The following is a 23721-nucleotide window of genomic DNA, read 5'->3' as shown; positions in this document are numbered from 1 at the left end:
CCCCCCCCCGGCTCAGTTTAAAGTCTTTCGGATGAAGCTCGCTGGAGCATCTCCAAAGGACCTTTTCCCCATCCTCGTGAGGTGTAACCCGTCCCTTGCCAGAAGTCCATTGGCAAGAAAATGAGTGCTGTGGTTGAGGAACTCAAAGCGTTCCTTCTGGCACCACACCCTAAGCCAGTTGTTCACCTTGGAGACCCTCCTGTCCCTTCCTGGCCCAAATCCTTGGACAGGTAAGATTGACGAGAAGGCCACTTGGGCCTTCAGCTCCCTGAGTTTCTTCCCCAAGGCCTCAAAGTCCCGGGTGGTCCCAACCACACCCTGCCTGGCCACATCGTTTGTGCCCACATGAATCACCAGGAGCGGCTGGTGATCCCCGGAGCGAACAAGACACTCCACTCTATCCTTCACATGCTGGATGCGTGTGCCCGACAGGCAGCAAACCTCCCTTGCCTCCAGGTTGAGGTGGCACACTGCCGCCTCAGTGCCCCTCAGCAGGGAGTCCCTCAACAACAATCACCCGCCGCCGTATCTTCCCGGTGCTGGTGGGCAGCCGTGCTCTGACCCTTGCCTCTCCCACAGTGGCCCCCTTGCTGCCTGACGTCCCAGGCTGGGGATCCTGCTGGTCCCCCGAGGCCTCATCAGCCCCAGCCTCCCCAAGTGGAGAGAACCTGTTGCCCAGCTCCAGATTGGTGCCAGAAGGAGGAGGAGGCTGTGCTGGCCTCCTCCTCCTGTGGGTGACATACCTCCATGTTTCTGCAGCTGCTCCTCCAGTGGTCTCTCCCTCAACCCTCTGTCCAGAGGGGGGCTGCTCCGGGGGGGCCTGGAGAGCTTTCTCGGCCCTCAGGCACCTCCCCTCCTCTTCTAGCAGGGTCACCAGCTTGCACCGAGGGCAAGTGTATCCCTGCCTCTCCTGGGGGTGAAGGGCGAACATGTCGCAGCTTTCGCAGTGGACAGCAACACCCTGACTCCCGCCAAGGCCATCTCCTGGTCTGCCATTGGGATCCCTTCTGAGACCTTACTTTGGTCCCCTGCCTTGTTTCTCCTGCAGTTCCTCTCACTCGCCCAGTTCTCCCAGACAAAAACCCAGTCGCGCACACACACAAGGATAAAAGAAACTTAAATTTAAATTGGAAGAAAAACAAAGTAAAGCACAGCACAAACAATCAAACCTCTTTGTCTCATGGAAGGTAGTCTCCGGACAGCCCAGGCCGCAGCCAAGGGATGACGCCCTTCCTCTCCGCTGCTCCTGGCCCTCTGTTCCCCTGCCCAGCTCCTACCTTGCCTTCGCCAGTCCCCTGGCCACTCAGCACTCTCTTCCAGCCTGTGCCTCTGCTGCTCTGCCAAGAGGCCAGAGCCAAAAGGGCTTGCAGTGGCTGAGCACGGTTATATACCATTCTACAATGTTTTAAATCTTTGTTGCTACGATGACACGGCATTCTAATTCCAAACAAACCAACAAACCTGTCTTAGTTTCTTTTTGATCTGAAGGAGCTGACCTACTTGTATCTGTGCAATTTCCCAGATATTCTCATGTTGGTGTTGCTTGTTCCGACCCATCATGACCCCATGGACAACATTCCATGCCCACCCTTGATACCAGCCCTAATATCAAGCATAATATATTAAGAAGTATATTCACACAGAAATAATCCCTGCTGATTTCAATTGGACTTACTCCCTAACTCTATAGGACTCAGCCGAAATTCAGTTCAGCCTCTTCCACAACCATGTACAGATCCCCAAGGGCCCGATAGGAAAAGGTCGTCAAAGAAATAATTTTAACACAGATCTCCAGGGCTTCCTGTCCTCCACCATTCTCCGGAGTCCACTTAAGCTCACACCAACTGCTTCAGTGACTCCATCTAGCCACTTCATTCTCTGCTGTCCCCTTCTTCTTTTGCCATCAATTGTTCCCAGCACAAAAAATAAATAAAATAAATTCTGCTCATACTACTGGTTAATTGTTGAATTATCTGGTCCCTTCCATTTTGGGGCACTTACAAGCCTTGGAGCTACCAATAAATGAATAATTAAGTCTTTGTGCATTAGTGCACTGTGATCCCTTATAAACAGTAACACTAGCTGAAAAATTAAGACAGTTCTTTGAAACAAAGACTCATTTGGTACCTGTTTATTGAATAAATTGATTGGACAGATACTGAGATTCACCCCAATGACTTACCATCATGGACCCAACATGCATCACTATCACCTTTACTTGCAAATTTTTGGATGAAACAAATAGACATTAAGAAAGCCTACAAAAGTAAAGGAATGAAAAGATACAATCTCTATAACATCTTAGCAACATGTAATAGCTTTTATATTGAACCAAGAGTTGGGGAACTACTGACATGTGCTGACAATCAACAACTAGTAGTTTGTTTTCATTATAATTATTGGATGACTGATTAAAAAATCGGTTATCTATCCATAGATAGATAATCTATGGTTTAAAAATGAGTAATCACAAATGAGAATCACACATTTTACTATGATCTTCTCAATAGGATTAATGGAAAACAATGAAGGAGAAGAAAGCAAATGACAGACACCATGCTAATGATAAATTAATATGTGAATATAATTTAGACTTTGTTCAAAGATCAAAGAAATGCTTTACTGAGTTTGTATTATGACCCACTTACTGTACTTGAGTACATTGCAAACACTAATCGCATCTGCAAATTGGCTTTTTAGTGAAGGCAAAATAAAACCTTGCCATGAATTTTTAACTATTTGTGGTATTTAAAGCTATCAGATTTACAAGTAATATTTAGAACGTTAGATTAGATTTTGATTAGCATATTATCAATTACCATATCTCAAATTTTTCATGCATTCAATTTAATATTTCAATTTAAATTATGCTAATTATGTATGTGTTTGATATACAGAAGTGATGCTTACCTTAACATTTAAAATTTTCTCCATAATCAAGAAGGGATTAACATTGGCATTGGCATTCAAACTATCAGGCATTTGGACTGAACTTGGAAGGTTTGGAGGTGAAGGAAATTAAGAAACTACCTTCCTTCTTTCATATTTTCAAATGAATGGTATAGTTCTTTGGAAATCCCTCCCAAGCCAAAATGCCAGTGGATCCCCAAGGGGTATTCTGGGAACTGACATTTTTATGGTAGATACCTTTCCCTACCTTCCAGAATATCATGAATGAACTATGGATGGTGCCATGAAAACTGGTGGGTGGAATTTTGTACAAAAAATAAATCACCAGACATCAGGATTTTGGGGCTCCATATGGACAACACCTACACTGCAAAATTTGTGTATAATTGGTTTCAGGTAACCAAATTATTTTCCTAAGAAGCCAGGATATAACTCCTATGACATCGTTAGAGGTGCAACCCGGGTTTAATATTACCATTCCAAGCCCTTTCTTCACTTTCCCATACTTTCTCAAGCAGATCATGGGCCTCTCTCTGCTGTTTTATAAGAGCAGCACAGATCCAGAAAAGGTGATCAGTGAAAGCTACGAACCCAGGATACTTGCAAGAAACAGTGCTCAGGTATCATTTGTATAAATCCATGTGTAACAAAGCAGGCTTCTGTGGCCTATTATCACCTACTGTTCCTCAAGAAAAGGCTCCCCCACCCTAGGGGAAAGGATAACTGACAGAATAGAGGAATGAATTGGGATTGTCAAGCGTGCCTGTCAAATGCTTAATGCATCCCACCCTGCACAAATGAATTTTGCATGTCTTTGTTAGAGAGATGAGCCTGTTAGCATTTTGTAGAATTTTTCTTTTCAGGGCTTGCATATAGTTACACAAGTGACTCATCCATATGTAGAGAAATAGGCACTTCATAACATGAACTTAAAATAAAACTGAATCTACACATTAAAACAAGGCAAGAGAATGAGTTTGTACCTTTTTTATTGCAGAGATGTTCATGTTGTTAACTTTTCAACTTAAGTTCGTTAAAGTTTTTGAATGTTGGGCTTAAGAGATGCTTCTTGAAGGCAGGGAAATGATGCCAACCTTGAGAGCAGTTTATAGTGGGGCAATGTCTGCATAAAATTCTTTTAAATAAATAAATTACACCCCAGGAATGGACCAGAATAAAAACTTACTCCCTGCTATGATATTTTTCTTCTGTTAGTGAAGCTTGGTTTAGATGGAGGAGCATTTAAACATTGTATTTCCACCACCTGCAATCTAAAGTGGTATTTTCCATTTCATTCTGTTTTATGTGTAGTAGGTCAGGATGGATATATATACACCCATATATATAATCAAGGAGAATCAAGCACAATTATTCATGATAATGGGGTTTTCTTCAGTCTGCCTGAAGCAGCCAACTGTGATGCATCACACCCATGTATTGACATACTCTGAAGTGTGCAGATGTTCCTTGAGCATGTTTTAATCTTAGTCAGCATCCTCATTCAGGAAATTCTCAGACATTATCTATATCGGAAAGTTGAATCATACCTTGGTGACAGTTTAGATTCCTCAAGCAGTTTTTTAAATTCCTCTTTGGCTATCAGTAACTTGTTTTTCTTTTCCTTGTATTCTTCTTTTATCCTGGTCTTGACAAACTGTTCAAATACCTTAAGTTGAAAAGGGATTTTTTTTAAAAAATCACATAACATTACACAATTAGTTTTCTCTCAGATATGTTCCATTTGGTCAACTGATCTTGATATCTTCTAGAACAGAATGCACAATTTAAAAGAAAATGGAGTTGGGTAAGTTGAAATTCCCTTGAGTAGGGATTCCCTCAAGGAATGAAGAGCTGGCATAACAGCAGGGGCCCCCACCTCAGTAAGACCATTAAGTCCAATGCCTAATGCCACTAGCTATACTGCCACTAGAAAATACTGGAAAGTTTCAAATGAAGGATCAGTGAGTTGGATACATTGTTGTAACAGAACCATTGTAGGCACATTAAAATCAATGTGGATTGAGCTTGCTATAAGTCTGGATCTAACCCATTGCTGATTTTAATTCTAGTCAATTGTTGAATGTATGCATTGTTTGGAAAAAGTCCTGAGTTCAATCTGGTGTATTAGTTCTGGGACATATTAAAATCTACACAAGTTAAAGTCAGAGGTACAAATAATTCACAAACATTTTTTATTCCTCAGACAGCAGTACATCAGTTACTAGTTCCATTGCATGGAAAAGGAACACTGACTAAAACTTTAATTCTCCAAACTTCAGTTCAGACACATTTTAGCCAAATTGTCCATGTAATCATCTTTCTGATAGATGCTCTTCCCATCCAGAAATCTCAGTTCATACAATGGCTATGAGAAAGATGGAGAAGAATATAAAAGTTTGAAATATTATTATTATTATTATTATAACATTTCTATGCCGCCCCTTGCCGAAACCTCGGGGCGGCTTACAACACAATAAAATACATTGAAATACAATAGAACATAATAAATTACCATTAAATACAAAAATACAAAAAATACACTGAGTTACAAATATAAAATTAAAATTATCAGTATAAAATAAGTAAATAAAATATAGGAGAAAAGAGAAGGAAGAAGAAGTTGCCCTGGCCAGATCATATGTTTTAACAATTAAAATGATGTTTAAATAAAAAGGTCTTTACCTGGCGCCGAAAAACCAGTAACGACGGTGCCAGGCGGACCTCTTTGGGGAGTGAATTCCATAGGTTGGGCGCCACCACAGAGAAAGCCCTCCTCCGAGTACTTACTCTCCTAATTTCTTTCATGGAGGGTTCCTGGAGAAGGGACTCTCCCGCAGATCTCAAAGGGCGGTCGGGCATATACGGACGTAAGCGCTCGTTCAGGTAGCCAGGACCCAAGCTGTTTAGGGCTTTATAGGTCATAATCAACACCTTGAATTGGGCCCAGGCTTCAATGGGAAGCCAGTGAAGCTGACGGAGGACTGGAGTCATGTGAGCATAACGCCCCGTCCCCGTCAGCAACCTGGCAGCTCCAATTTGCACCAATTGAAGTGTTTGGACTGTCTTCAGGGGAAGCCCCACGTAAAGCGCGTTACAGAAGTCTAGGCGGGAAGTCACCAGCGCGTGTGTCACCGTCTCCAGGCAGTCGTACTCCAGGTAGGGGCGCAGCTGATTAATCAGCCGAAGCTGAAGGAAGGCGTTCCTCGCCACCGCTGTCACCTGAGCTTCCAAAGAAAGCTCCGGGTCGAGGAGTACTCCTAAGCTGCGGACCTTATCCCCAAGAGGGAGTGTTGCACCATTCAGGACCAGGTCAAATCCACCCTCTCCGAAACCCGATCCGCCAACCAACAGGACCTCTGTCTTGTCTGGGTTGAGTTTCAGTTTATTGGCCCTCATCCATTCCATTACCTCGGCCAAGCACCAGTTCAGCACAGCCACTGCCTCACCTGGATTAGTGGAAAACGAGAGGTAGAGCTGGGTATCATCAGCGTATTGATGATTCCGCAGCCCACACCTCCTGATGACCTCTCCCAGCGGTTTCATATAGATGTTAAATAGCAGAGGGGATAGAATGGAGCCCTGTGGTACTCCATGGCATAACTGCCATGACATAGAGACATGGTCCCCCAGCACTACCTTCTGGAATCGACTGTTGAGATAGGAGCAGAACCACTGCAAAGCAGTGCCTCCAACCCCCAATCCCACAAGCCTATCCAGAAGGATACCATGGTCGATGGTATCGAAAGCCGCCGAGAGGTCCAGAAGAACCAACAGGGATGCACTCCCCCTGTCCTTCTCCCTGCACAGGTCATCGTACAGGGCGACCAAGGCAGATTCAGTACTGTACCCGGGTCTGAAGCCGGACTGAAAAGGATCCAGATAATCAGTTTCATCCAAGAGTGCTTGGAGTTGTCCCGCCACCACTCGCTCCAACACCTTGCCCAGAAATATAAGACGTACTGTACATCTGTACCTCTCTTCCTTACCAGTGTCACCAGGATCTTCTCAGTGTGTTTCAGGATTCTTTTTGCTGTTTGAAATTCAATTCAAGTGACTACCTCTTTCCCCACTGTGCTTATACCTTTTGTAGTGTGATCCCACACATGTCCACTCAGAAGAAATCCTCACTGTATTCAATACAGCTTGTTCCAAGCCAAGTGGCAATATGACTACAGCTTTAATAACTTGAATAAACCCTTTACAATCTGATATTCTGAGATGAGAGTTCTTGACTCAGTTTGTTTTTTGTGTGCCTAGCAAAGTATTTGCAAACTAAAATGGGTCAGACTTTGTATCTACTTATCTTCTTTTCCACCCACTATACCCTATTCCCTCTGAGTTGCTATTCTATTGACATGGAATGCTTTGCCTAATTGCATGTTATGTATACCTTGTGTAGCACTTGAAATACAGGAGTCATCCATTGTAAAAATGAAGGAAGCTTGATTATACAGAGTCAGACCATTGGTCTGTCTGGCTCAGTATTGCTAATAGTCCACAACTCTCTAAGGTTTTGGCAAAGGTTCTTAGTATGAGCTGAAGATACTTAGGGATTGAACCTAGGACTCTCTGCACACAGAATAAGTAGGGATGTGTTGATGTTGGGAAGTCCAATTTGAAGTTAATGGACTCACTTAAAGCCAGTTACACAATATGACTGTCTGGACATTCTTGTGGGCTTCTACATGTGCTGTCCAGTTTAAATGGCAGTTATACTGTTTGGCCAATGTGCCTGAAAACTGAGGACAACTGGCAGGAGAAGAGAATCGGCTTTCTCAAGGAAATTAAAGAAACATGTACAAATTGAAATGACAAAAACAGTGAGAGGATTGTGAAAAAATACATGGTTATAGAAAACACATGAATAAAGGTTACAATTTTAATAAATGGAGAAACAAAATGCATCGTCTATTTCTTCTTTCACTCCTTAATTACAGGATCTGGGAGGCATGGCTAGGGAAAAGACCTCTGCAAGAGAATAGCTGCTGCATGTTGGATTATGCAATAATGACCTCAATTAGCCAATGTTAGAACCAGTTGTGTAATTTTATACATTCATAAAGGGACTTAAGGTATGTAAATGAACCGAATGTGTACTTCTTGATCACACCTAATACTAATTGATTTACTGGGTAATGTCTGGATACAAAACCAAATTGCTTTCACAAAGGCAATTTTAGTTCTGTGTGTCTTAGTACTCACAGTTTCTCAAGGCTTGTGATATTATTCATTTTATATCTGTAATCATTGTTAATCTTCTGTGACGTTTGTAACTGGTGTGTGAGATGAAACAAAATGCCAATAAAAGAGAATGTTAATCCACAATCCAGTTGTGATCCATTTATTTGCAGAGTAACTAATTTTAGTTGAAGATTAGTGAGAAAGAAGTATAATAGTTGTTCAAATTAATATAAAGTTTTGGTTGGATTTTCAGACCGAGTTGTCCTATCTCTGCTCATTATAGCAAATAACTATAATACTGTAGTTAATTAGATATTAAGTAACAGGAGGCTGTTAGAAACTATCACATTTGAACCGCAGTCTAAAGGGTCACAAAGCAGTTTCCATGGTAATTACATCACCACAATTTATGATTTGCCTAATTCATGCACTGGCATAACAAATTGAAAATATTGATTGAAAAGACTAATGGCAGCATTCACTGAAATGGCTCAAATGAACACATTTGGAAGTGGGATTATTTGAAGACTGAAATATATAAAAGGACTCTAATTACATTGGGAGAAGCATCTATCAGTGCTAGAACACAAAGTTTGCATGCAGAAGTCCCAGATTCAATTGCTGCCTCCTCTGGGTAGGGTTGGAAAAGATCTCTAAGATCCTGGAAAACTGCTGCCAGTCAATGTTGATAGTTCTGAACTAGTTGGAGCAATAGGTAAACTTGGTGAAAGGAGTTGATATGATACACATTTTAAGGAAAAGGCAACATACTCTAGAAGAATCCCAAAAATGTATCTCAGCTTGACTGATGATAATGGGTTGCATTAACAATCTTCCTCCCATGTATGGAAAGACTCCTTCTAGCAATGGGTTCAATGACAACCCATACTCAACCTTTGGTTATCATGTTGTCTGAACCCAGTCAGTATGTGCCAACTTAGGGAACACAGACCAATATAGCCACAAAAAACAGACACTGTTCTGAAAGTCAGAAAAATATGTGCATACTTCTTCCCTGAAAATTAAATGCCCCAATCCAATAAGGTATGGACACCTGCAAGCAGGTGCTATATTTCAGATTTCAAAGCCTTGCTGAGCAGCTGAGATACAGACATAGCTCTGACAAGTAAAATGCACTGGTGCAGATCAGCTTTTTAGAAAAGAAAGCATAAAAGCTGGCTTTAGTTGCCCCCAGTCAGTCTACCCTGCAAAACAGCTGTTGCTAGGAGAGCCAAGGTTTTGTTTAATTCTTTTTACTGAAACTTTATCAGATTCTTCTGAAAAGAAAAGAAAATCTTCCCAAGTTTCCTCAGTGTGCCAAAGAGTAATACAATAAGAAACACATTTTAAGAGTTACAGGAAATAGCCTTCCATGAGGCTGACCATGGACTAGATGACCACATTAGGTTAAACTTAGCTGTTGTAAACTAGGCATTCCCTCCCCAGCAAGACCAACTCTCCAGCACTTCTGTATTCTACACAGAAGACTCCAAACATATACATGCCTCTGCCAAGGAGAGAATTTGAACCCTCTCTGCCACTCTTTACCCAAAGTTTTGCTTATGAACCCTTCAGGGTCTGTCTCTGAAGGGTCTGTCTCTGAAGACCAAGAGGGTGGGCACTGTGGAAGTGGGTGCATCTTTGTTCTGTACTCTGAGCTCCTAATTGGGCCAGCCTGTGGCTGTAGTGATGGGCCCTTGGGTTCAGTTCCTCAGGAGGCGGGTGCTCTCTTTCTGAGAGACTACCCATTTCCAAGTCTCCTCCCTCTGGATGTTCATGTCCATCTTCTCCTTCATCCCTACAGGAGACTAGACCCAAGGATGTCCTTGAACTACTTTGGCCTATCCTTTGCAAAAACAATTGTTATTAGTGTTTGAGCTCTGAGCCTCATCTGGTTCAGCCAGCTTCCCATCACCCTCAGTCTCTGAGCTATCAGTCCCACCAAAATGGTCAGCTTCTCATGCACACCTGGGAATCTCACCTGAGCATGCACATACAACATTATCCTAGCATCCAATCCCTTAAATGCTATTTCTAGGCACAGTTTTTACCCATGTGCTTGTTGCTTAGTTTTTGTCAAGATTGTAGTACCATTGTGATATCAATTTTTGGGGACATAATGCTCAATAAATAATTAAACATTGAGAAAGCAAAAAACTTCAGGTTTAATCCAAAGAAGTCCATTCCTCAGATAGCCAGGTGAGAAAGGCACTTGCTTATTTTATTCAGTAACAAGCAAGTCCTTGAGAAAGCTCAAATCTGTCTTGCCTGCCTTTTAGACAACCAAGAGATATTATGAGAGTATATCATTTCTGTTCATAAGCAGGCTAGTCTTATAAATGAGGCAATAAACCTGCACATTTCAAATTCTTCATTTATCTGACAAAAAGGCCCCAGTCTGCTGTAAACTCTTACATGTAGAAATATAATTTTCTAATTGCAATCTGTAGCAAAGTTAGGGATATGAAACATTTCCTCAACATCATTATTAGAGCTATCTCTCCACAAATGTGTTTCTGTGTATGAAGGGATTCTTAGGATTTTTGAGTGGTGGGAACAATATTTACATGTTGCTATGGGACTATGCATAGATTTGAATATGTCTATGGATTGCCATAAAAAAAAAAAAAATAGGGGGCTGACCCAGCAGGTCTGATGTCTCTGATGACTAATGTTTTTTTAGTTTCTTTTTTAGTTTGTAGAAAATAATAAAATTTACTTTAAAAAATATTTACATGTTGTTGTATGAGGTGATCAAAGGTTTCTTTTATTTAACTCCATAACTAGAACCCCTGTATATTTTCTGCATTGTTAGGGCAGCCACTTTCCCTTCCCCCCATATAATGTCCCTGGCATGTCCCCACCACATAGCATCTTCCCAGGGAGCTCAGTGCTCCTACTGACAAAGCAGCCAATACACAACAACCAGAAACCCCTTGGGTGAGTGGCACAGCTTCACTTTTGAAAAACAGAGAGAAAGAAGCTGTTAAATTACAACTATGTATAACAATATGGAAATACTACATCCCAAGGCTGAACTTTTTAATCTCTCACTCAGACCTTCATGCCATTCTCCTAATCTTCAGGTGCATTGTACCCCACATCTATGACCCCAAGTACATTGAGGAATCTGTAACACTTTGTTTAGCTCTAGAATTGAAACACCTGAGCTTCTTATTTTATTCTGTAGATTGCCTCTTATATTAAGTCTCTTCTTCATCTTCCTCTTACAGCCCTGCCTCTAGGGATTCTATGAAAATTTAGGCATGAAGATTTAGTCAAGCAATCTCTCATCTAGCTTTCACCTATCCCTATTTTTAACTTCATGTGCAGTGCCTGTCTGAAGGAGGGTTCACCAAAGGGGAGGGGGGTTAATGAAGCAGTATGCATTAACCTTTCCAGTTGACTAGCTTTCCAGTTAGAACATTTCGAACCTTACATGTATTAACCTATCTTCCATACCTCTCTCTCTTTTTCAAAAGTAGGAATACTTCCTTAATTTTCTGTATAAAAGAAGAGGTGAAATATTATTTTCATAGTTGTTGTCCTTGAGTATACAATATATTCCACCTCAGTCTTCTCTTCTCAGGCTAAACATGCCCAGTTCTTCCAATATTTCCACATAGGGCTTTGTTTCCAGTCCCTGGATTATCCTTATTGCCTTCCTATGAATCCTTTCCAGTTTGTCTGCATCTTTCTTATACTGTGGTGCCCAGAACTGGAAACAGTACTCCAGATGAGGCCTAACCAGTGCTGAGTAAAGGGGAACTAGTACTTCAGGTGATTTGGAAATGTACGTCTATTAATGCAGCTCAAATAGCACTTGCCCTTTTTGCAGTCACATCACATTGTTGATTCATATTCAGCTTGTGATTTACAACAATTCCAAGATTCTTCTCACTTACAGTATTGTTGAGCCAAGTACCTCCCAAATATTCTTGTAAAAATGCAAACAGTTTCTTTTTCCTATGTGCAAAACTTGGCATTCATCCCTATTGAATTTCATTCTGTTGTTTTCAGTCTGGGGATTCAACCTATCAAGATCACCTTGAATCTTCTTTCTCTTTTCCAACATATTAGCTAGCCCATCCAGTTTTGTATCATCCGCAGCTCTAATAAGTATTCCCTGCATTTCCTCATCCAAGTCATTAATGAAAATGTTGAAGAACACTGGGTACAGGACTGAACCCTGAGGCACCCCACTTGTTACCTCCCCCTGATTTGAGAAGGTGTCAGCGATGAGCACTCAGTTCATTTTTGTAGTCAACTGTGGATCCACCTGAACATTGTTCCATCTAGTCCACTTTTAGCTAGTTTGCTAAGCAGGATACCATGGGACACTTTGTCAAAACCTAAATATAGGTTCACTAAAATCAAGATAGATTGTGACCACAGTATTCCCACAGTCAACCAGGTAGGTTATCCAATCAAAAAATGAAATCAGATTAGCCTGGCAGGATTTGTCCTTGAGAAATCCATGTTGGTTTCTAGTAATCACTGCATTATTTTGTAGCTGTTTGCAGATTGACTGCTTTATTTTCTGCTCCAAATTTTTCCCAGGGATTGATGCCAGACTGACCAAACAGATTTTGCAAATATAGTAAAAAGTGGTTCTGAACATTCATCTGCCAGCTACTTTATAACTTTAGGATAGAGTACATCTTAAATAATAGAATCATAGCACAGTAGAGTTGGAAGGGGCCAAGAAGGTAAGTGGACCCAACCCCCTGATGGTGCAGAACACCAAATTACACCATCCCACTTAGATGGCTGACCAGTTTTGCCTTGAATGACTCTAGTGTAGGGGAGACCATGACCTCTCAAGACTACAGGTCTACTGTCATATTGCTTTGCCAGTGAGGAAACATTTCCTGATATCTAGCCTGTATCTAGGTCAGTAGTGGTGAACCTATGGCACAGGCGCCACAGCGGGCACACAGAGCCCTCTCTGTTGGCACATGAGCCAAGTCACCCCAGCAGCTGAGCATCGGATAACAGCATATATCGAGGTGATGTGCATGGTTGAAAAAAGAGTAGTGGTGCCAGGCGATGATGTCACAAGCCACAATACATTAGCCATGACTCATGTGAGCTTTCTCATGGCCAGAGAGTGCACTGCCAAGTATATATAACTCACTGGCTGTGAGTTGTTTTATCTAAAGTAAAACCTCAGTTTTCAGGTTTTATTGCAGTGTTGGCACTTTGCGATAAATAAGTGGATTTTGGGTTGCAGTTTGGGCACTTGGTCTCTAAAAGGTTCACCATCACTGGGTTAGGGCTAGAAAAATGAGGTTGGAATGTGTTTAGAAGGGGCAGAAATGTTGAGCTGAACAGAAAAAGCTACTCAAGGAAGGCTTTTTCAAAATTGCATTATTTTCAATGTTATTTACCCCTATATTAGGGTTAGGGGTGTGCAATACTGGGCTCAACATTACTGCAAATAAGAAGGATCTTGAGGTTGTTGTAAATCACAAGTTAACCATCAGCCAGCAATGTGATGCAGCTGCAAAAGGGACAAATTTTATTTTGAGATTCATTCCAAAACACATGAACTACTAGTTCCCCTATACTCAGCACTGGTCAGACCCTGAAGTACTGTGACCAGTTCTGGGCACCTTAATTCAAAAAAGAGGTAGTCAAGCTAGAAAGTGTACAGTGGAAGGCAACAAGGATGATTCAGGGACTGAAGGCAAAGCCCTTTGAATTAGAATTAAAGAATTAGGCATGTCCAGCCTCAGGAAGAGAGGAGATATGACAAGGACCTCAAATGCTGTCACAAAGTGAAAGGACAAGTTTTCTTCTTGTTCCTTCTGGAGTGCAGGACATGGAATAATGGTCTCAAGTTAAAAGAAATCAGATTTAGACTAGATACCAAGAAAAAATCCCTCACTGTCAGAGCAGTAAGACAATGGAACCTATTACCTGCAGGGGATGCGGGCTCTCCCTCACCGGAGACATTCAAAAAGCACTTGGGCAGTCAACTAAATGGGATTGTGTAACATTGTGTCCTGCAATAGCAGAGGGCTGGACTTGATAGCCTTCTGGACCCTTCCAGCTCTACTATTCTATGATTCTAATGGTAGATTCCCAGTCATGTGAGTTATCCCACCAAGTTTCAGTTATTCCTATAAGATCATAATTGCTATGAGCAGAATTTCATGTTGTTTAGGCACTGGTGTATAGACATCAAAGTTTTTTGTTATGCCCTGGTTTTCTTTCTACCTGCTTTGGGGACTGAGATTAGGCCCTGCTTGAGCTTTCTTCTCTGTTGAAATCTTAAAGTGCTTCACTTATGCTCCCCTCTGTCTTCCCTGAAGATGAACAGCACAGTAAACTGATCCACAATTTAATTGTGACTGAAGATCCCGACCTGACCTTTCTTCCAGCTATGCCCACCTGGGCACTTGGTACAGCACCAGCATTGTCTGGAGGGCTGTGGAGGGGTGGTCACTCTAGTTCTTAAGGATTCTCTGCAGGCTTCCTGTCCACCAGGTCTTGAGTGTCTTTACCTAGAGTTGGGTGATTGAGATGGACTGGGGATTCTGTTGGTTCACTGACAACCCCACTACCCAGTGGAATTCCTGCCTAAGCTGACAGATTTCATCTCAGACCTGCTGTTGAGGACCCCCAAGGTGTTGGTCCTGGGTGACCTCAACTTTCCTGCTGAGGCTGACTTATCTGGGGTATCCCAGGACTTCATGTAAGCCATAATAACCATGGGGCTGTCTCAAAATGTCACCAGTCCAATGCTTAAGAAGGGACACATTCTGGACCTGGTTTTCTCTAGGCAGGATAATGGTGATCTGAGGGTTGGGGGTCAGCAACTACCCCCCTGTCATGGTCAGATCACTTCCTCTTGAGGTTTGAACTTTCAGCTTCCTCTTCCCTCTGCATGAGTGGAGGATACATTAGGTGGGTCTGCCCTTGGAGTCCTATGGATCCTGCAGGTTTCCAGAAGACTTTGGGGGGGATTTCAGGCTAGCATGGTAGGTGCTCCTGTCAAGCCCAAGCCTCCCTGGGGCATAAAGAGATAACCCAGACAGCTGACATGGTTGCCCCCAAGTGGCCTCTCCCCCCTCACAGAGCCTGACCTGCTCCTTGCTATACATCTGAGCTGAGGGTGATGAAGCGGAAGGGAAGATGGCTATCGCTCAGGTGGAGGGGAACTCGGGCTAAATCTGACTGAACATGGCTTAGTGCACATTATCAAGCCTATTCCATGGTGGTGAAGGTAACTAAGAGACATTTTTATTCCACTTTTATCGTGTCCTAGGAGTGCAACCCAGCAGAGTTGTTCTGGGTGCTTTGGGGTCTTCTACACTCCAGCCCCAAAGGAGATATCATTGAACCCTCAGCAACCCCTGTGATGAATTTGTGTGACATTTTGTGGGCAAAATCGCTCATTTTTGCTCTGACTTGGACTGTGTTTGAGTGTCTGGGTATATTTATTATGAGATGTTATCTATTATTTTAATATTAACCTATTTAAATGATTAACTGTTTTATTGTATTTTGTGTATGTTTTTATGCCATTTTAGCATTTGTAAGTTGTCCAGAGAAACTTTGGGTTATGGGGCAGCATAGAAATGGAAATAAATAAATAAATAAATAAATAAATAAATAAATGGTACGGCATTACCAGGAAGAAAAAAAAGGAATAAAGGGGGGGGGGGGGGGTCTAGGTCAAAGAGAAAGTAAAGAAAAAAGTTTTTTTTTAAAGAAATTCTCGCCTGCATCTTAAGAGATTGCTGTTCTTGAGGCTACATCGTTTTTCACTGCAGCATCTCTAGAGTGCCACACAGAAATGTGCTTGGGCTTTCTATGTACATTATACTGTGCACATGTAGACCTGAGGGCAGGCCTGCTGGCATAATGCCATTCTTCACTACACTTCATTTCCCCACAATGGACATCTACAATCTGCTTCTGTTAATGAACTGTGAATGCCATGTGTGTTTACTTAGGTACTTACATTTTTAGTTTGTCCTTCCAGTGAAAAAAATACATCACCCCCTCCTTAGTTCATCCTTTTATCATGTAACCAGGAACACAAAGCTTTGTCACATTTATATCATATTCATCTTTGGTACTTATGTACCTGTGTTTAAAAAGTAAAATGTGAATTGTCTCTGAACCAAAAAACAAAGTAAATTATTAAGAAACTTTGAGCATATGGCTACCAGGAAGTTTCACTTCTGGGTGGTGGCACCTGGGTTGTGTAATTTCTTACCTAAATTGGGTAGGCTGATGCCTTCTGTATGGTCACTTTAGTAAATACATTTATCTAGGGTTTTTCCCATTTTTTGCAATCCACTGTTTATTTGCTGTTTTGTGTTTTTACCCATGCTGTAATTTGGTTTATTTCTATTTTTTTGATAATTTTTATGCTACCATTCATTGTTTTATATTGTATTTTAATATTGCATATTGTGCTTGCAAGTTTCTTAAAGAAACATGTTATACAGTGACCTGTACAAATGCCGAAAATAAACTCACCTGTTTACGTTCTTCTGAGTTTAGTAGAAGATAACGTGGATCAAATACTATTTTGTGTAACTCTTTTTCCCATGTGGAAAATGCAGAGACCTGAAGGAATATCAGAATAGAAAAGATATAGACGACATCCTGAAGGCTAGGTAATAAACCTGGATTAAGGCATAACTGTCTGAGTGATAAAACTGATGTATTACAGAAATGTTGCAAGCAACAGTATTCAACATAATGCAATTAATTAAGGCAGAAGAAATCAGTCTTTGTCCTAGGAATTAGTATCAAAAGGAGAACACTGTGTGGGACCTAGAGAACAGTATAGAAAATGTATACTTCCTATAACAAGAAAAGAGATTCATTAAATATTATTAACAGGTAGGAAAAATCTGCAAGGATATAAATGTCTGGATTTGTATGAATTCAACCTGATTCCACAACAGACCGATTTTTTGTTGAGTCACACAGATTCTAGGGAATTGAGGCCCACATTTCAGAATTTTTAGAAAGTTATTCATGGAAAATAAAAAATAGCTAAAGGACAAAGCACTGTCCAAAAGTGCACATTTCCTCCCATAGAATAAAATAAGAAAATGCATGATTCATATGAATGTGCATATTTAAGGGGATCTTACATTACAGGAAGTGCAAATTCAAGAAAGTGCAAATCTGAGGAAGTGCAAATTTGCCCAAATGCATACAAATGCATTTCCACAAAATCCAGCTGCATCAATGAACAGATGATGGAATAAAGTTTCATGACAATCCAAGAAATGCAGATGGAAGGGATTGAACATAGTGTGTGCATCCTTAGATTGAAGCTAAGGCCAACTTATGCAGGAAACAAGTCAGTAATTAATGTCGAAACTCCACATCTCTAGCTATTTCTGTTCTTCCTCCTTTTGACAAACAGAGGCAACAAAGAATTTTGCTACCTAAGAGATAGGACAAGATGCCCTTCTTCCAAATACATAGAAGTCAAATGACAACTGAATTTTACTTCAGTGCTGGTTATGCAATGTACTGCACCCAAGGACAACAAGGCTGCTTGGAGGTGCAAAGCCGGACTCATATACATACAGCTTCCCACTATTTCTCAGCTCCTGTCATTTTCCTCCTCATTTGACCTAATCATGAGGGCTGGCTTTATCCACAAGCACTCAATCAGTGCTGTAGTAGTAAATGTTGAAGTGCAGATGTTCCTGTGACAGTACCCGGAGCTATGCAAACCAGCTCTGGCAGTTTTCATCTTTACCAGGATCAGGACATGGTTTGAAAGCTTAATGGGTCTTAAGAAACCGTTCAGAACTAAGCCACCACAAGTTACTTTCAGTTATAGCAGGGACAACCCGCAACTGTTTATTTCTGGAAATATCATTTTCCAGGACTCTGATGAGTGCTGCTAAGATCAGAGAGAACAAGGAATAAGAAGGGGTGGCAGAATCTATAGAAATCTTGGTATTTATTCTGCAGCTGAGCCATTCTCCAATGCATAATTTATTCCATTTTCACTCCATTACCATGGTTTTTTTTTCCTAGTGGCCCTTAAAATACTTGTTTCTGCTAATATATCATAGGTCCATTTAAATCAAACATCAGACTCTTTGGGTTACTGAAAGTAACTAGCTCACTATGGAAAGTAACTGATTCTCAGCAAAGGTTTCTGTGTATACTATTCATCCTGCGGCACATAAGACACAGATAGTAAAGTTAGTCCATTAGGATGAAAAACATCCAAAATCAATTATAAAGCAACATATCACAAAATAATTTTTGAGTTCTTCAGAACTGTTATTCAGGATAGAAATTTAATGGATTTTGATTGCATCTGGATATGTACGTATTAATAGGACACACACATTCCCTGCATTTCCAGGCCTCCTGACCTTATGCTAAGAATGCTCTTGACTATCGCTGCATCTAGATCTGCATCTACTAGATACCAGAATTATTTATGTTTTAAAGTGCCTGTCACATGATTCACATGTGTTTTTGCTGTCACAGAGCAACAGTTGTTCATGGACTTTAACAGAAGCTAAATTTGCATTTCTAGATGTGGGACAACTGCTATTTTTGAATGTGCCCAAAACTGCCATCCATCTATGAATATGCATCTAGAGAATCTGAATGGTTACTCCATTTTTCAAACAAGTTTTCTGGTATGTGTTTAGTGAATATGGAATAAATATGTAAACCTTGTCTTCAAAGCAATCTGTGAATATAAATAAAACAGAAATAAACAATTTAGAAATAAGAATGGAGTAATCATTTAGGATTAGCCAAACAAAGTCTACTGAAGAAACTGGCATTGCACATAACTGGGTACAATTACAGCATGTATCTGTTGGGTTACAGGAATGGCATACTAAGACAGTAATATATTAACCATATGCAAACATGCATAGGAACAGGCTTTTAAAGTAGAATATAAATAATCTGGACATGAATCACATTCATATTGTGTCTTTTACTTCACTTAATATTTTGTACAACAAACAGCAGTATATCATATATGTTGATAAGAATGTAATATTAGAAAAGCATTTCTTGGACAGCACAATATATTAGCAGGTTGCAACAGGCCCATTACAAATCCGGAGATTATAGCATGCTCTCATACATTACCAGAATCCAACCAATCTTGGCTTATTTCTTACCCGTCTTTCCAGAAGCATATCTCGAAAATGGGTAATACGTTCTTCCAATGAAAGCATAATCTGATGTTCTGATGTTTTCACAGTTTTCTCTTCCCCTTTGAACTTGCCTAGTTTAGCATTCTGAGGATCTTCTAGTCTTAAATAATGTAAGAGATATGCAGGATGAAATGTATCTTTTAACTCTTCCTTATCTTTACAAGCTCAGAGAAGCAACTAGCTAAATAAAAGTAGCAAATAAATTCATTGGCCATGTTAAAATGTGATGCATGCAGCTACTAAGCTTTTCAACTAATAGGAAAGTTTTCCCAAGAATTTTCCCAATTCTTTTAAGACATTAAAGTGGGAGTGCAGAACTTCAGCTTTGAGGGTCATCTCTGGACTTTCTGAATTCTACAGATGGCCATTCCCCTTCTTTTGTCCAGATCAGTACACTTTTTCCCCTCAATCCTAAAATACTGAAACAGTTACTCTGGGGCTCTGTTGCTAAGAGATAGTAATTTAAGATACAATATGTCATCATTTTTGGCCCTGTCCCTTCTGTCTTTGATGCTGCCCACTACTACAATATGGCTCAAAAGAACTTCTCCAGAATAAAATTTACCCTTGAAGGAAAAGAAACTCAGCAAACACCTTTGATTCAAATATTAATTTGGTCAATTTCAGAAGCTTTTCTCCATTTGTTCGAGCAACATATAAAAGGAGAGTATGTTTGCTCATGCTCTCCCTGTCCCAATATCATTAATTCCAACTTCTGTGTGTTGAAGGTTAAAGGTTGAAGAGAAAATCTTGACATATTTGGCTAAATGTATTTAGAGAATTCCAGGTGCTTAAGTATTTCATATTGCATGAAAGATTCAGAAGAGTTCACAAATAACCAGATCTTCTGCCCCAATGGATGAGGGAATGAAGCTGGTAAGAATGATAATTTAGAGGTGGAAGTACTACACATAGTCCCACCTGAAGGGGAGTTTTATCAGATGAAAGCAGATGCTGCTGAAGTGCTAAATCCAGTTTACCGGATCACTTGGACATTCAAGATACATTGACTGATTCAGATGTATCTAGTAGAAAATTCCTTCTCTTCTCCAGTGATAAAAGAGTATATTTTCTTACCATCTCCATGTGGAAAATGTCTGAAGTAGTGTGGCTTATTTGTTTAGGTGAGGAAAGGTTACAGGATATCTTGTTTTGGGAGACTTTGACAGCAAAAATTATCACAAGGCATTTTCCATCTTTTGAAGCCTACTGTGCTTCAAAATCAGAGCAAATACAAGGTAAATTATTGTTCACTAACTTGATGGCTTTTTATTTTAGGAAACAAGATTATACATAAATGTTCTTAATAAGTAAGAAATAATATTCATTTGTCTGTCTTCAGGTCTCTAGGGTGGGGCACAAATCTCTGACCAAAAATTTCCCAACGTTTTTCCTAAAAAGTTTGGAAGGTCAATATATTATGTTTCTACATGATTCTCAGTGGAAGAAACAACCTGAACAACAAGTGAAATCAACTAATTACATTTCTCCCAGATTAGAAGCTTTTAGCCATTGAAAATAATATATTTTTATTTTCAAAAGGTTCAAAAATGTACAGTTGAAATGGAAAATGTTTAAATCAGTTTCAGCTAATAAATTGCATTAACCCGTAAATATGAGTTCTAGCATATTATCTTGACATCAATAATTGTCAATTGTTACACTATTTCACTCTCAAATTATACTAAAATGGGTTTTGCATAGAATTTGTTAGCACCAGAGACATCAAATTGTCACTCTTCATATTATAATAGTGACTTGAACATTGTATTTTCATTTGCCCCAAATCACAATATTCTGTACTATGATCTATGAAACTTCTAATCCAATTGCTGGTAACCACAAAGAGCTTTTACATTCAGTGAAATCGGTGAAGATCCAGACAGTTACTTCATCAACTTAGGTAGCAGGAGATTCTCTCTCTTTCATATGGTTAATTAAAAATTATTCACAAAGCAAATCATTGTTTTTTATGATTGTACCTAAAAGTAGTATACAATAAAATGAAGTAAGAGAAATTACACCATTATTAAAAAAGGCTATTTGTATTATTATTTGTATTATTTGAAGTATACTTCAAGGTAAATATTTGTGGGATTGACCTGTTCTTTTCTTAGATTGAGCTATGCTTACCATTTTATCACTTACTATTATCTATACATAAAAGTAATTCAAAAAGTGTCATATGAAAACATTTATAATAAGATATATGTTATAAACTAGGAACCCATAAATATGGCATCAAACCTAACCAAAAAGCATGGTTTCTGCTAACCATATTTAGGAACCCATGCCTCTTGTATGTTTGCTCCATTCAGGTACAGTACCTGAATAGAACTAATGTCTTTTCAGATAGAGCAACGGTCCTAATGCGTTTGCCAATATCTGATAATTTAAACATAAAAGCAAACAAGCCATAGTTCACTCAAACCAGTTTCAGATCCTAGCTTGCCAGCCCCCAACTAATCATGGTTTGTTGGCAGACTCAGGATTAAATATTTAAAACAATCCATAGTTTAGCTGAATTGGATCTATGACCACATTCACATATAAAGTCAAGGTAGGATTTTTATGCCTAGTTGAGCTTTGCTTCAACATCCAAACAAATATTTTTAATGGCCAAATCCCCCATTTGAAGCCATGGTTTGTTGTTGGTTTATGAACCCTGGCTTGCTGCAACTGTGGTTTGCCATTACATCTTATGCTGGGATCCTGATGTTGCTGGTTTTGGTGTGCCGTCTCAGCCATCTGCCAAGTAACAGAGGCATAAGGTAACAGCAAAATAATCATTTATGTCTGTCACAGCACTAGATTCTAAAATCAACAAGAAAAAAGTATTTACTTAAGACTTACTTATTTCTCTTTGTTTTGGTTCCATTGTCACCATTTGTATCCTCTGGATAGGAACCATCACTTTTATCTGCTAAAAAGAAAAAGGTATGGTTAGTCAAACAACAAACTTGCCAATAGAATAAATGAATCAACTTTTTTATTTTTCTAAGTTTCTTAGAACCAATTGAGTTTCTAAAGTAACTCTTTAGGTCATTTAGGCCTTTAAAATTAATTAGGATTTTAAAATTAGCCGAGAATGCACCGGGGGTTTTTAAATGTTTTTTTTTTCTTTTAAGTTGTTATTTTATTTTTATTTATGTATGTTTTTGTGTATTTTTGTGAGCTGCCCCAAGGCTTTGTTGTGATGGGGGCAGCATAAAAATGTTTTAAATGAATGAATGAATGAATAAATAAATAAAAGACCAACTGTTATTTGTTTATTTCATTCTAAGCACTTCAGAGAACTCTGACATTATGATACAGTTCTTGGTGAGTTAGAACATGCTGAATATGCTGACTAGGTATGATGGAACTTGTAGTTCCACATGTCAGAGAAATATTTGGAGTGTTTTAAAACAAAGAATAGTTCTCTCTGCTTGACAGGGCTTTTTAAAACAAAAGGTATAGACATTGCTTCATTTTTTGATAATAAATAAAAAGAAAAGTAAAACAATAAAGATTATTTCATATTTATCTTGTCACTGACTCCATGAAGTTTTGATAGAAGCTCTTTTCTATAACAAGAGGCTTTTTATTGTATTATTACACTCTTAAGTAGCTGAACTATAAAAGCTTCCTTTTTGTCATTAAATTTGACACTGTGAAATAATCACAAGCCTGAACTAAATATCATTATTGGCTCTTGGATTTATTTGGCACCTCAAATAAGTGATCAATTTCTGTTTTGGCATAAATTTTGTTTAATATTGTGATGTTTATCACAAATGTGTGATGTTTATGGTTATGTTATCTATTTCTGCAGTTTTGAAACTATCTTTTTTTGCATGTGCACACACATGCACAAAGACACACAAACACAGAAGGAAAAAGATAGAACTTAGTCATACTCTGAATCAAAATGAGATGATTTAGCTCAGTTCCACATGTCTAGTGTGACATCAAAGTCAATGAGTTTTAAAGGCAATTATAGGCTCACTCATCTTAGAATGTGGCCCATCAAACCCAAAAGCACTTACTCCTGAGTGTACTTACACAGGAATATAGGATCAGTATCTTTTACTGAAAACGAAACAAAAACAAAGCAATGCTTTTATTTGTCCTCCATGTTGAATATTTTTAATGTCAGAGTGACTCAAGAAAAGAGGTGAAATGAATTATAAAACAGAAAGTTTATGCAGAAGGTGAGAAGTTTAAAAGTAATTTCCATGAAGCATATAAGAGATCTAAATTAATGGAAGCAAGCATTCAGGGACTATCTATGCCCCAACTCCAACCCCAACTCCAAAAATCCTTACTTTAAAAGAAATGCCAATCACTTGGGTTAACTGTTCAGCTAATTGGAGGAATACCAATTTTTAAAATGACTATGTATCTTTAGATCCTGAAATAATGCATATAGCCTTTTAAATTAGTGCCAGGAAAAGTTAATTTAGTACAG

The 23721-nt window shown here is 39.5% G+C and overlaps 1 protein-coding gene across 1 annotated transcript in view; it reads right to left on the bottom strand.

Annotated features, from left to right (window-relative positions):
* Positions 1-23721, bottom strand: part of TCERG1L (transcription elongation regulator 1 like) — a 200112-nt gene that overhangs the window by 2596 nt on the left and 173795 nt on the right. The window contains exons 9-12 of the mRNA XM_044420743.1: positions 22125-22194; positions 19236-19371; positions 16588-16677; positions 4458-4576 (exon numbers count right to left, since the gene is read on the bottom strand). Of these exons, the coding sequence (XP_044276678.1) occupies positions 4458-4576; positions 16588-16677; positions 19236-19371; positions 22125-22194 (415 nt within the window). The remainder of the gene's footprint in view (positions 1-4457; positions 4577-16587; positions 16678-19235; positions 19372-22124; positions 22195-23721) is intronic.

The sequence above is a fragment of the Varanus komodoensis genome, unplaced genomic scaffold, assembly GCF_004798865.1.
Source record: "Varanus komodoensis strain SLA01 unplaced genomic scaffold, ASM479886v1 scaffold11, whole genome shotgun sequence".
Taxonomy (NCBI): domain Eukaryota; kingdom Metazoa; phylum Chordata; class Lepidosauria; order Squamata; family Varanidae; genus Varanus; species Varanus komodoensis.
Note: the sequence above shows the minus strand (reverse complement) of the source record. Positions and strands in the feature narration are given on the sequence as shown.